Source organism: Perissodus microlepis, chromosome 4 (genome assembly GCF_051167445.1).
Source record: "Perissodus microlepis isolate ML-2025 ecotype Zambia chromosome 4, ASM5116744v1, whole genome shotgun sequence".
NCBI lineage: Eukaryota > Metazoa > Chordata > Actinopteri > Cichliformes > Cichlidae > Perissodus > Perissodus microlepis.
In genome coordinates, this window is record NC_140464.1 from 1,487,821 (window position 1) to 1,502,021 (window position 14,201).

At 48.8% G+C, this 14,201-nt stretch overlaps 1 protein-coding gene across 3 annotated transcripts; it reads left to right on the forward strand.

Annotated features, from left to right (window-relative positions):
* Positions 1-12,730, forward strand: mvp (major vault protein). 3 transcript variants are annotated; one of them, XM_084924977.1, is made up of 18 exons: positions 1-154; positions 2,947-3,154; positions 3,266-3,461; positions 3,774-3,897; positions 4,023-4,154; positions 4,934-5,028; positions 5,242-5,478; positions 5,572-5,697; positions 7,232-7,447; positions 7,765-8,000; positions 8,070-8,267; positions 8,425-8,569; positions 9,121-9,332; positions 9,424-9,540; positions 9,889-10,015; positions 10,611-10,799; positions 11,809-11,960; positions 12,405-12,730. In XM_084924977.1, the coding sequence occupies exons 2-17, from the start codon at positions 2,991-2,993 to the stop codon at positions 11,932-11,934; spliced, it is 2,640 nt and encodes an 879-aa protein (XP_084781103.1). In that variant the 5' UTR covers positions 1-154; positions 2,947-2,990; the 3' UTR covers positions 11,935-11,960; positions 12,405-12,730. The 3 variants fall into 3 exon arrangements, with proteins under 3 accessions (XP_084781103.1, XP_084781102.1, XP_084781104.1); XM_084924976.1 differs by having other exon boundaries at positions 2,976-3,154; XM_084924978.1 differs by having other exon boundaries at positions 2,976-3,154; positions 7,235-7,447.
* The last annotated feature ends 1,471 nt before the right edge of the window (positions 12,731-14,201 follow it).

Genomic DNA, 14,201 nt, shown 5'->3' on the forward strand with positions numbered 1-14,201 from the left:
TGACTCGCCTCTGCTGATCATTTCCGGGTTTGCAGGTCTCTCTCGTCTTTCCCGCAGTGACTGCACTTCGGTCGGTTTTCTCCTCCGTGTGTGAGTCGGGACCCTGAGAGCAAACACGGAGCTGCCTGCTGCCTGCTGCCTGCTTCGGGAAGAGGTAAGACCCTGAGGCTGTCTGACCGCTGCAGAACTTTACTCTGAAATCGCAAACTTTAAACTTCCGTACGTGTCGGAGCAGATTTCTGAACAGCTGAAACAACTGAAGGTGGGGCGTGAACAAATATTACCCCACTTTTAAATCGGCTTATAGTACACCCGAAAAATAGCTTTTAATTGATTAGAATCTGAACTTTAACACGTGTTTGAGTTTCATTTTCAGTCTTCTGTCCTTTTGTTAGGGGTGATTGTGGCTCAGAGTTGAGAGTTCGCCTTATAATCGGAAGGTTGCCGGTTCGAGCCCCGGCTTGGACAGTCTCGATCGTTGTGTCCTTGGGCGAGACACTTCACCCGTTGCCAACTGGTGGTGGTCAGAGGGCCCGGTGGTGCCAGTGTCCGGCAGCCTCGCCCCAGGGTGGCTACAATGTAGCTGCCATCACCAGTGAATGTGTGTGTGAATGGGTGGATGACTGGATGTGTAAAGCGCTATACAAATACAGGCCATTTGTTATCATGTTCATGTCTCCGCTTATTCTCCTTTTAATCACTAAAACAATCTCAGGGAACATCAAACTAGGTGATTTCTGCCTCAATCAAACACAGGGGCTTTCGTTCAGGGTGTTTTAACGGAGTTTTGTGGGTTGCCAGGTTTGTAAACCATTACATTTGTTAAGCGTACATGAGCAGCTGTTTGTGATCCTGCAGAGCCGCCTCCTCTGTCAGAGCTGATCATGTTACAGAGAAGGAGAGGGAGCCACCCTCACATTTTCCATGTTATTGGACAGCCTGTGATGAGGAAGTGAATACTGTTATAAAAGCGCTGCAGGAAGCCCCGGGCTGCTGACAACTCTGATACACGTAAAAGACGCCAATGCTACAGGCTGAAACTGTCTCCACCTCCTCCACCCAGGCTGGATTGGTGATTTGGCACCCCTCCACTACCTTCGCCGTGCGCCCAGGCAGCCTGTAGAAAAAGTTCAGTGTGGAGAAGGTGGAGCTGAAAATCTAAGAGAAAACAAGAAGAAAGTAAAAATAATAGCAGAATTAACGACAACAGTAGTAACAGGTAGTAAGCAGACCTCACAGCAGGCCGCTGCTGCACCAGCTGCGGAGACGTGAGGAAGACACGAGGAAGATGAGACTAACGTGGTGAGAAAACAGATGGAGGGACATGATTGCATCATTAGGAAGCAGAGATTGAAGGATTCGGCTAAACGAATGGCAGCTCTGACCATGACTCGACTAAGAACTGACCCTGATGAAACCCTGCTTTGATATTTATAATCGAACAAAATCAAATGAAACGTATATGAAGCGTGATCGTGGTGGGCCGCCGGCAGCTCCACCTTCATCATCCTCCGAGCGTCGCTCTGATCTGTGTGATTGATGGCTCCTCGAGCGAATCCAAAACAAAAGACAACGTTCAGATTTCAATTTGAACATTTATTGATCACATTAAAAAGTTGACAGTAGAATTTCTCATTTAAAAAGCTTCGTGCTGCCTTATTAAAGCAGCTGTTTAAAGCTGCCCGCGCTGCTCGTTATTCAGACGGCTTCACTGCCCCGCGTGTGCGAGGTGGAGGAGAAATACCCTGGATTACACCAACAAAGGTGGATGCAAATACTGTAACGTTGGGTAACATGAGGTCACGTGGTCGGGGTTATTGTTGGTGTAAGCTGATTGGATGAAGCTGCTGAATGAAGAATCGGGTGAAGGAGCAGCTTTCAGCGACTAAACCTGTCTGAGCCGTTTACACCACAGTCACACCTGCAGCGCTTCCTGTTACCTGCTCGCCAGTTTCATGTTTCCTCTTTTATTCGCTGTGCCTGAACAGGATCAGCCTCGTGCAGAGCGTTTAGAAATCTGCAGACTGCACAGAGTCCAACGCAGTTTGGACACATCTACCTGTGTTGGTCAAGGAACCTGAATGTGAGGTTTTGTGGTTTAACTCGAGCGACACAGGACGCGAGGCCCTGAGCTGTTGTTTGCAGAAACACACGCGTGTGCTCGGCGGCTCCAGATCCACGCCTCCTCTGTGGGTCATCAGAGTGTTTGCACATTGACTTTATTGTTTTCTTTGTGATTATTGATGATCGGCTGTTTCAGGTCGAGCTTGTTTTTCAGGTCCTATGACACTCTGACACCCTGCGGGATTTGTGGAGCCTGCTGTGTGTCTGATTCAGTCACAAGTTCATCTCAGACTCAGCTTCAGCTCTTATCTCAGCAGCGTTTGAATGTTTGAGCTGATATCCTGACGCCCGTGTGCTCAGACTCACTCACTGTGTGTTGTGTTTGTTCTTCAGGGTTGTGGTGGATTCAGCAGAGGACGGAGGTTTTATGTTTATGGTCGTGGCTCATAAACATGTCTCCAGAGTCTTTACAGACCTGGAATTTATGGAAATATGGAGATAAAGTTAAAATGACTAAAAGGCAGGCAGCAGACTAACCCGACAGGTGAACCTAAACCCCGGCAGGCCTTTTATTGGTGAAACCTTTGCACCACCCAGAGACTCGTGCTCTGCTGTGGAGGTGTCAGCCAGTCGTTTACAGAGACTTTGTTAGGGTCTGTGTTCAATAATCAATAACTGTCATCAGGCAGCTTGTATTGATTAGCTGTATAAACAGGAGATGCTGACAGATGTCAGTAAAAAGCTGAACCAGCGTGAAGAACTCTTCCCTCAGAGTCGGTTCTTTTTTTCTTCATTTGAAATCAAATGTGATAAAAATTGTTTTTTAAGGTTATTCTCAGTTTTTCTCTTTTCCTGATACACTTCCTTCTTTCCTCTAATAAGCCCCGCCCTCTCTATGCCATCATCTGCAGTAATTTGCTGACATCATGTCTAAGAAGGCCGGAAACCGCGGGCCGGAGATGGAGGGGCTGTTGGAGGCATCGATCATCCGGATCCCTCCGCATCACTACATCCACGTCCTGGACCAGAACACCAACATCGCCCGAGTGGAGATCGGACCGCTCACCTACATCCGCCAGGACAACGAGAGGTCAGAGGAAGCCGCCCTCCGGCTTCAGCAGGAAGACCTCTGACATTCAGGCTTCCTCGGGAGGAGCTCAAAACTTCATAACATCAAAGTCTTCTCCTTTTTTCCCCCCAGAGTGCTTTTCACTCCGGTGCGCATGGTCATGGTGCCTCCACGTCACTATTGTGTGATCGCCAACCCCGTGGCCCGCGATGACGACAACCAGGTCCTGTTTGACCAATCTGGACAGGCCAAGCTGCGTCACGCCGACCTGGAGATCCGCCTGACCCAGGACCCGTTCCCCCTGTACCCCGGGGAGGAGATGCAACAGGTTTGTTCATTTATTTCACGGGAATTCAAACTTTATCAGGGAGACATAATGAAGATGAAAACATAAAGAAGTTATTAAAAAAGGATGAAAAGTCAGGCTGCAGGCTTCCAGAAACTGACCAATCAGAAGGAAGTGGGCGGTGCTGAGAATAAGTCAGGCTGATTTTGAACTTAATCATGTTCAGCTGAAAAAGTTCAATTTAACATTTAAAGAAGAAGAAACTCCTTCACTGCGTGTTCTGTCATGGAAGGAAGAGTCACTGAAGAGTTTCTTTGTTCTCGCTGATTCGAATGCGCGATTTTTGGCCTCCAGGACGTGACGCCGCTGCAGATCGTGTACCCCGACACGGCTCTGCGTCTGCAGGCTCTGCTGGACTTTGAGGTGGAAGGAGGAGAGAAGAGAGTAGCTGGAGACGAGTGGCTGTTCGAAGGACCGGGTGTGTACTGGTTTGACTGGTTGTCAGAACAAATACTTCATTGATTTGCATTTTCCTTTTAATCTGCGTCTCTGAAAGCACGGCACGAGCTGCAATTACGATATATATCTCTCGTTTGGTTTCAGGGACCTACATCCCCAGGAAGGAGGTGGCTGTGCTGGAGACCATCAAGGCCACGGTGATCAGGGAGAACCAGGCCATCAGGCTGAGAGCTCGCAAGGAGGGCAAGGACAGAACCGGAGTCAACAGAGTGACAGGTAACACTCACCTGTGAGCACCCCTGAACTGTTTGAAGCTCCGCCCCCAAGTGTACCCAAGAAGTCAGTTCACAGAGAGAAAGATCAAACTAAACTAAACTGGGACAAATGTTCACTATCTAATAATATATCGTATATAATCCCCCATTTAACTATTTTAACTCCATTTTTCTGTTTCACTCGCTTATTTTGAGTATTTTTTTTGCATCATGCACATGTGGAACTTATTTGTTTCCCTTTTTTCTTCTCTTGGTGGTTTTGGATGCTCAGATTTTCCTGCATTTTGTAATGAATCAACTTCACTTTGGCGTCACATAAAACGTTCAATCAAAGCTGATTATGATTAAACAGTAAAAATGAAATGAATACAGGAAATGAGGTTTGCTCCGCCTATTTCAGCTCCATACTTTTATTAATTCACTCTATTAGAATAGAATAGAATAGAATAGAATAGCCTCTTTATTATTATTCAGAACAAAACTTTGGGGCATTTACTCGTCATCAGACGATACATACAGGTATGAAAGAAGAAATCTCTCTGATGTACATAAGGATATAAGGGAAAACAGGGTGGCTTTGCATGATTGTAGTTCAAAATGATACTTAGTTCATCCTGTGTGTGAAATAAGCTGTTTAAGCTCCTCCTCCGTGAAACGGTGGGTTATGGTTCCCCTTTAAGCCCGAGGCTCACGGGGACTTCCTGTTTCCTCTGCAGATTCAGAAAAGATTCGTTTTATGTTCAAGTGTCACGAACTGTCTCACCTGTGTCTGTGGCTCAGGTGAGGAGTGGCTGGTCAGTAAGGTGGGCGCGTACCTTCCAGGCGCGCACGAAGAGGTGATTGACATCGTCAACGCTTTCATCCTCACTGACAAGGTAACCCCGCCCCTCATAGACGCCCTGAAACGACGACCTGCTCTTCACCTACACCTTCTCCCACACTGCAGCACTAAAGCCTGCACGGCCAGCGCACACACACACACACACACACACACACAGCTTCTTTGGTGTTTGTGGTTCACGAGCCATCAGAGAAACCACACGGATGCAGATGGTTTCTCTGACTGCTCGCTGTTGTTGTGTCTTCAGAAAGCGCTGCACGTGCGCGCCCTGCGGCCCTTTAAAGACGCCGGCGGGCGAGAACGTCGCACCGGGGAGGAATGGCTGGTCACCATGGCTGATAGAGAGGCCCACATCCCCTCTGTGGCAGAGGAGGTGGTGGGTGTGGTGGATGTAACCACCCTGAGCAGCAGGCAGTACTGCGTGATCCTGGACCCGGTCGGACCCGACGGGAAACCTCAGCTGGGTCAGAAGAGGGTGGTGAAGGTGAGGCGAAGCTTCAGTCTTGCCGTTTCTAGTTTTGCTGCGTTCGTGTCATTTCCTCAGGCCTGATCATTTCCCCTCGTCTTCCTCTGTCAGGGCGAGCGCTCGTTTTTCCTGCAGCCTGGGGAGCACCTGGAAAACGGCATCCAGGACGTGTACGTGCTGTCGGAGGAGGAGGGGCTAGTGCTGCGAGCTGTGGAGGCCTTTAACGACACCCAGGAGGTAAGAAGAGAGCAAAACACAGAATCGCTTCATGTTTTGCTTGATTTTCCTAAAATATTCAGAAATTTGCATGACTGACTAAATCACGGCTGCTTCATGCAAACCTTTGTCGTGTGCTTTCACTGTTAAACCCTTCGCTGAGCTGGATTTGAGCTCTTTCTGCATTTCTCAGGCACTTTCTCCTGAACTCTGCTGTATCTGCTCGCTTCTCTCTGGGAGCGTCAGCTGAGCAGAAAGGAGAGACGGGACGAGGTGTTGTCAGATGAAGGTTGGGCCTGCACAGATGTGCTGCGGTTTAAAACCATCTTGTGCAACCGGTCAATCAGAGAGATTAAACAAGCAAACATGATAAGCTCAATAAAGAGGCCATCTGTAAAGGCTGCAGCTCTGTAAAGGCTGGTATGCAGGTGAAAGGCGTGTCTCTGGTCGAAAGGTGAGAACGCCTCGCAGTGCTGAGGGGTGTGGTTGAAAGGTTGGCTTTATCGCAGGTATTTCTAGGAACAGAGTGAACTCTGGTGAGAGCAGTCATAGAAAGCAGCAGGTCAGGGTGAGGCAGACTGAGCGACCAGTCGTGTGGAAATATTTATTGTGTGCATATTTTTGGCAGTCGTTGAGGGTTTTTAGTCAGCGTCCTTTTAGGAGCAGCGCTCGCCGCTCTGCAGCGATCACAGTGTGAATGAACAGAGAGCCAAAACTATCATCTCCTTCAAGTAGAAGCGAAATGGGACGCAGTTAGTCTTCTGGGGGCCAAAGAACTGAAAGCCAACTGATCCTGGAAAGAAGAGAACTGAAGTCTAGAGTGAAACCAAGAAACGAGGCCTGAGCTCGCAGCCACAACACAGGAAAAAAGGTTTGCATAAACCAAAGTGCCACAAACCTACCAGGCCCCACAAACCTTTACTTTCCTACCACGTCCCAGCGCTCAGTAACCAAAGCTTTCTCCTGCTGTCCTTCCAATCAGCTGTCCAACAGCCTGTTTCTAACTGTGCTGTCCTGACCTTTGACCTTTAACATGGAAGTGAGCTCTAATGTAAAACAGAAGTTTGTTCTTTCAAAGCAGAGATGAGACAATCAGCCTTTAGGCCTGAACCCTCACATACATCGAGCCATGTCTCTATTTAATCTCATCATAGTGCATCAGAGGTAGTTTAACATGTGAGTACGTGCATTAAAACATCTCTGATCCCAACTGGGTGGAAATGTGAGCCTCCAGCTGGAACTGGTTTAAATCTGGATCACTGGTGATCCTGTCCTTCACTTTCCTTTCCTAACCCAGACTAACCCACTCTCCTCTTCTTCTTCTTCTCTTCCTTCCTTTGACTCAACACCCCCACCCCCAAACCCTCTCCTGACTCCACCCACCATCACACTTCCACCTTTTCCTTTTGTTTATCTTCCCTTCACTTTTTTTACTCAGTATTTTCCTCCAATCCCGTCTCCTCCTCTCCCTCCCACTCCCCCACCGCTCCAGTGCATCACCACGTTAACCCTTCTCTCCGTCCTCCTCCTCTCTGTCTCCCGTTCTCTCTGCCAGCAGGAGGAAGACGAGGAGGAGGAGGAGGAAGAGCTGCAGGAGAGGGCCAAGCGCTCTCGCAGAAGCGGCACCCCCCGTCGCCCTGGAGACCGCTGGATGCTGCGGGGCCCCATCGAGTACGTCCCCCCTGCCAGCGTGGAGGTGTTGCTGCGGCGCCAAGCCATCCCGCTGGATGAGAACGAGGGCATCTACGTCAGGGACATCAAAACGGGAAAGGTAGGAGTGGCCTCAGCGTTCCCAGCGTGTTCAGGTGGACCTGAAGCGTCACGGCAGAATGTCCCGGCAGCTCACAGACTGTGTGTGACGATGGGCGGAGCTTCCAGGACAGAAGAGTCCTTTAAACCTTCCTCGTGACCAGCAGGGGGCGACTCCTGCGTTAGTACATAGAAGTCTGCTTGTAAAGATTGCCTCAGCTCATCATCATCACAGGACCCTCAGTGCAGAGGGTTTAGGGTTTTCCTTTTATGTGTCACGTGTCTGTAAATGATTGATGATTGTGGTCAACGCCATAGCAACGTATTGCTGGTCTGCAGGTGCGCGCGGTGATTGGTCACACCTACATGCTGACTCACGACGAGGAGCTGTGGGAGAAGGACCTTCCTCCGAACGTCGAGGCCCTGCTGAGCGCTCGTCTCGACCCGCTTGCCGACCGCTCAGACCGCGGCCTGCAGGCACCGGCCGCCCCGAGGGAGAAGACCAGGGTGGTGTCTTTCAGGGTGCCCCACAACGCCGCCGTGCAGGTCTACGACTACAGGGAGAAGAAAGCCAGGTGGGCGCTGCTGTGCGTTGGGGTTAAATGAAGCTGAACTGCTGGTGCTGATGGTGGTTTTGTCTGCAGGGTGGTGTTTGGACCGGAGATGGTGATGCTGGGACCCGACGAGCAGTTCACCGTGCTGTCGCTGTCTGGGGACAAGCCAAAGAGGGCCAACGTCATCAAGGCCATCTGCCTCCTGCTGGGGCCCGACTTCTTCACCGACATCATCACCATCGAGACGGCCGACCACGCCCGGCTGCAGCTGCAGCTCTCCTACAACTGGTAAGCGCACGCTTGTGTGAGTCCGTGGAGAGGCCGGTTCACAGCACAGCAGCATGATCTCTGACTGCTCCGGGTTTTTTAAAAAAGCGCCGACAAACGCAGACGCCTCTCAGTTCTAAGTGTTTCTTACCTTGGCTCCTCCCCCTCTCCCTCGCAGGCACTTCGAGGTGAAGTCTCGGACGGACGCAGCCGACGCCGCGGCCGTGTTTTCGGTCCCCGACTTTGTGGGCGACGCCTGTAAAGCCATCGCATCGCGGATCCGTGGAGCTGTCGCCTCGGTGCAGTTTGATGATTTCCACAAGGTTTGTATCGGAACATCCAGCCTGAGATATGCTGAAGTTTTTACATTCAGAATGAAATGAATCACCAACTGATGAAAAACAAGCCGGTCCGCAGGTCAGGCTGACCGACATCCATCTCTGTGTTTGTGTTCTGGGACTTCACTCGAGCAGCTTTGCATGATTCAGTTCGAAATAATCCTTCTTTCTCTCACACTGAACCTGAGAGCGGCCTCTGAAACGAGCTGTTTTACCCCCAGATCACCGCAGGTTCGAGTAAAGTTTTCTCCTCATAATTAATGTCAGCTCTCTACAAACTGAGCGTACTCAGGCTTGATAAGAACAAATGACTAAAGTAAAATATTAAAGTCGAAAATGTGCCTCCATCTGTTGTGGTGGGAGCTGGAGTCTTCACAGAGCCGCACAGGTCACAAGATTCAAATAGAAATATAAGATCTTCACTTCAGCACCGTCTCTGTGGATCATAACTGCTCAGTTCATGTCCGAGTACAACGAATCATTTAAAAATCCCAGATTCTGACGTGATCGTTGAGCCAACGTGTTTCTGTCTGCAGAACTCGAACCGGATCATCTGCTCGGCCGTGTTCGGCTTCGATGAGAAGATGCAGGTTCGCTCGAGTCTTCGCTTCAGCCAGAACAACCTGGTGATCAGCAGCGTGGACATCCAGTCCGCGGAGCCCGTTGACCAGCGCACACGAGATGCCCTGCAGAAGAGCGTCCAGCTGGCCATCGAGATCACCACCAACTCCCAGGAAGCGGCTGCACGGTCCGACGCACACACGCGCGCGCACACACACACACACACACACACAGCATCAATGAGACGTCGCAGCTTCATGAGATTTGCTTGCGTGCAGACACGAGGCCGAGCGTCTGGAGCAGGAGGCCCGGGGGAAGCTGGAGAGGCAGCGGATCACCGACCAGGCCGAGGCGGAGCGAGCCAGGAAGGAGCTGCTGGAGCTGGAGGCGCTCAGGTGAAGCCAGACGCCACCAGCAGGAGAAAATCAGAGCGTTAAATGGCTCTTAAATATCTTCTCAAGGTCACAGAATGCAAACAAACCACAACGCTTAACGTTATTAATTATGAGACTTCGACATGTTTTATGTCTGTCGTCACATTTTTGTCCGATTTTTAAAGATCAGCTTGGAGCTGCTTCCATGAGGCAGAGCTCGAATGTAACACACAACGACTTTGACAGACTCCAACCATCAGAACTAATTTACAACAAACTGCAGACAAAACTAAAAGTAAGTGTGTTTGTGTGCGCGTGTGTGTGTGTGTGTGTGTGTGTGTGTCTGCGTGCTGTGTGTGTGTGTTTCAGCGCGGCGGTGGAGAGCACCGGAGCGGCGAAGGCTGAAGCTCAGTCTCGGGCGGAGGCGGCTCGGATTCAGGGAGAGGCGGCGGTCAGCGAGGCCAAACTGAAGGCCGAGGCTCAGAGGATCGAGGCGGTACGTTCACACTTCCTCCCTTTCAGTATAAAACATGTCAGTAAAATCTGCCGCCTGCTTTAAAGTAACGAGTCGGCATCAAACGCTGACTCACAGCTCACTGATTTCACCAAAAAGATTAAAAGTGAGCTTTAAATAGAGTTCAAGGGTCGAATGATGTCACACCGATTAATCCAGTTTACATGAACAAAAAGACAAAAAGACTTTGTGCTGGATGGATTTAACCTCGCCGTCTGAAAGAAGGCGGCCGGCTCACGCGAGTCCCAGTTTAAACGGATTCAAGGAGTCGAAGGTGTCAAAGTCAAAAAGAAGAAGCTGGCAAATTATCGCGCAGATCTAAACAGCTTTGTTAAAAAAATTCTCTCTCGTCTCCATGGCGATATTTTCTCTGTCACGTTTTTTGGCTGTCGTCTCTTCGTTGTAGTATTTCTGTCGTAGCGCTACGTCAAAGTTTTCCCTCATCGGTTTCTCTGTCGGCTCATCTGTCTTATCTGCTCCATCTCCACACCAGCTTTATTCAGTTTAATTCAGCCTCAAGGTGCTTTTTATTGTAAGGTCGACCCTATATGTCTCTGTAATGTGTGTGTGTGTGCAGGAGGCGGAGCTGCAGCGCCTGGCGAAGGCTCGTGAGCAGGAGCTGAGCTATAAGAAGGAGATCGACCGTCTGGAGGTGGAGAAGCGGCAGCAGCTGGCTGAGATCGAGAGTCAGCGCTTCAAGCAGATGATGGAGAGTTTGGGCAGCGAGACGCTGAAGGAGATCGCCAGAGCCGGCCCCGAGATGCAGGTACAACACCCACGCCGCTGACACCACACCCACGCCGCACGAACATGAAATGCTCCGAATTATATTAAGAATAAGAAAGACTCTGCTGAGTCTACTCCACACACAAGCTGATTTTAATGGAGATAAAACTGGTGCTTAATGAATAGAAATGATCGTTTTCACAGTTCTGGGATGTTTATTAAAGCAAAAACGTTTTTTTCTGCTCTTTTTGTAGACGTCTGACAACAGGTTTCATTTCACTGAGCCATCGCTGTTCACGCCCTGTGCTTTTATTTTGAAAAACCACACCATACTTGTTAACCGACCACCGAGCGAGAGTAAAACTAGAAAGCATGCGACACAAACTAGTAACCCAACGTTTGGTAGATGTTTGAGTTTCCAACAAACCAAACGTGTTTTATTTTGAAAAGCTCAACAGTTCCTGTTTCCTTTTCAGTTTCACAGCCAGCACTGAAACTCTGTGTGTTTGTAGACACGCGTGTTTCAGACCAGACGCACGAGACTTTGTTTCAAAGATCTGTGTTTGAAAACGTGTTTGTAACTGAAGACGACACGCTCGTCATCGAGCTTCAACGTGACCTCAGTGGTCTGTGTATGAACGGCGTGATGATGAATAAGGCGCGACGTTGAACTGCAGCACAGACTCGTTACAGTCTGTCTATTGAAGATTTATTAACGTAGTCTTTGCTTTTAATTTGTGCTTGTTCACTTTTCCATCACATCGCTCGCCTGACTCGGACGCCGGCCGCTTTTTGCAGCGTTTGCTCGAATAATAAACGTGTAATAATGAATTAAAACAAATTCGAGATTGTTTGCAGATGAACCAGAGTAACGTTTATCGTCTCATTTAAACCTGTTATTGCTGCGCAGGTGTTTATACTGTCTTATAATGGGGGGGTTATTTTAAAGCATCTGCCCCAAAATAAGGTTTTAAGCCTTGTTTTAATTTCTCTTGTTGTTTTTGCTGCTGCTGAGCTTAAAACTGTCTGCACTGGTTTGTTTCCTCCAGGTGAAGATGCTCCAGTCTCTGGGGCTCAAGTCCACCCTCATCACGGACGGCTCGTCTCCCATCAACCTCTTCACCACAGCCAACGGCCTGCTGGGGGCGCTGCCGGGTCAGGGACAGGCCCAGTGAGGAAGAGGAGGGGAACAGATGTGAAAGTAAACCTCAGCAGATCTTCTCTCTTGTGTTTCTGTTACTGCTGACTTTTCAGTGATTTCATTCAGTTTCTGCAGCCGTCAAACAAAACCCATCTTTTAACCTCAGTCATCAGCTTGGTTCAAAGAAATGTTTATTTTTAATCATTTAAGCCCAAATTTGTTTAACTTAACACGAGTGTGAAGCAGGAAACGTTAGACTGTGACGAGCTTCAGGCTCAGAAACATGAAGCTGATGCACCTGAAGGACACAGTCAGACCCTCATCACATCTCGGTTTTTAGTTTGGAACAACTGACTTTTCAAAATAAGAGCCAGAGGAACAAATATAAAAGGACTGCTGGTCGAAATTAACAACACCTGATGGTTCAGTGGAACAAAGGTCACTGATGAAGACGACTCCCGACATTTAGGAATTTCATTCTGTGTTGTTTTCTTTATTTTTCAGGTTCAACATTGGAGGTCGTGACGGGTTTTTTCCACCTACCATACAATATGTTAAAGTTCAATATTAAAGCGATGTGTGCTGTCTGGAGGAAGTGAGGTGCGCACGTGTCGGAGAACCCGGAGCGAAGATGTTGTTCACCGTCCCACGCTGACAGCCAAAGATTTGTTCCTACTGAGCACTTTTTCTCTCAAAGCTAACAAGCTAAAAATGCTGTTTACAGATGTTGACTCTCTGGTGTGTGGATGTCTCTGCCTTACAAAGTGCTGATGTTCTTCCTTCTGTGGTTTTTTTCGCTGAAGCAATATTAAAACTGACGTCCTCCTCTGTGCCCGTGTTTTATTTTCATGAGCTGCTCTGATTCGCCAATAATGAGCAAACAAAAGCTCCAAACGCTCAGTTCATGACCGTGTTTCTACTCCTGGCTCTGTGTGAGGTCATGGGGTGTCCCATCTCTGGGTTCAAATGTTCCTCCAGTCCAAAAGCAAACCGTCCTCACCTTCAGCTCCAGTCGGAGGATCATGTTCTCTCAGCTGTTACAATAAAGTTTAAAGTCAAAAAAAGGTTTGTTTTCCATCTGAATCTGATACGCCCCGTTCTGATTGAAGGATGTATGAAACGGGGTCAGTGAAGCCCAGGACGAGGGGGCAACTGTGCTCAATAAAAGGTCAGGTTGTGGGTCACTGATGGGTGGAGACAGACGGCATCATGTGACAGGAAGAAGGCGGCGAGAGCGGCCAAAGTTCAGCATAGAGAAGGTCTGAGATGATCATCAGAATCAGAATACTTTATTAATCCCTGGGGGAAATTATTTTTTGTTACAGTGCTCCATTATAAACCAACATTAAGACAAGACAGACAATACGCTAACTAAGAATAGTACAATATATACATATATATACATACATAAGTCACTCATGTAGTTTACTCGCCAGATTTAGGCTCTCTGAAGTGTTTGGGTGTTTGAGCCCACTGCAAACAGTGGCTAACTCAGCCACACAAGTCCCGCCCCCTGTTCTTCAGTCAATCAGAAGAAAGTCTCAAAGGTCAAGGAGCGCATGAAGGCCTGGCGTAAAACAAGCAGGGATGATTTTGAGCCGCGACCCACGCAAAGCCAAAGAGCGAGGCGGGCCCGTTTACCTCTACCTGAGAAAACACACCTGAATGTAGAAAGGACCTGGGCCGGTTCTAGACGAGGGGGCACATGGTGGCAATGGAGGGGTGGTGGTGGGGTGCTCTGAATAACTGTTTTTGTCATATCATTGGATTGCACTTTCTCAGGCCTCTACCCTAAGACCTGACCAACTTGGGTGGCCAAGCTTCTGCTGGTCTAGCTTTTAGGGTCACTGAGACACGCAACCCCCCCCGACCACATTAAGGTGGTAATCCCTCAGGGGGGAAACAGATTTCAGTCAGGTTTCAGAGCTCATCACAGCACAGAAACAGCTTTAGTGAAGGTTACAAATGATCTTCTTATGGCCTCTGACAGTGGACTCATCTCTGTGCTTGTCCTGCTAGACCTCAGTGCAGCGTTCGATACTGTCGACCATAATATCCTATTAGAGCGATTAGAACATGCTGTAGGTATTACAGGTACTGTGCTGCAGTGGTTTGTATCATATCTATCTAATAGACTCCAGTTTGTGCATGTAAATGGAGAGTCCTCTTCACACACTGAGGTTAATTATGGAGTTCCACAGGGTTCAGTGCTAGGACCAATTCTGTTTACATTATACATGCTTCCCTTAGGCAGCATCATTAGAAGACATAGCATACATTTACACTGCTATGCAGATGACA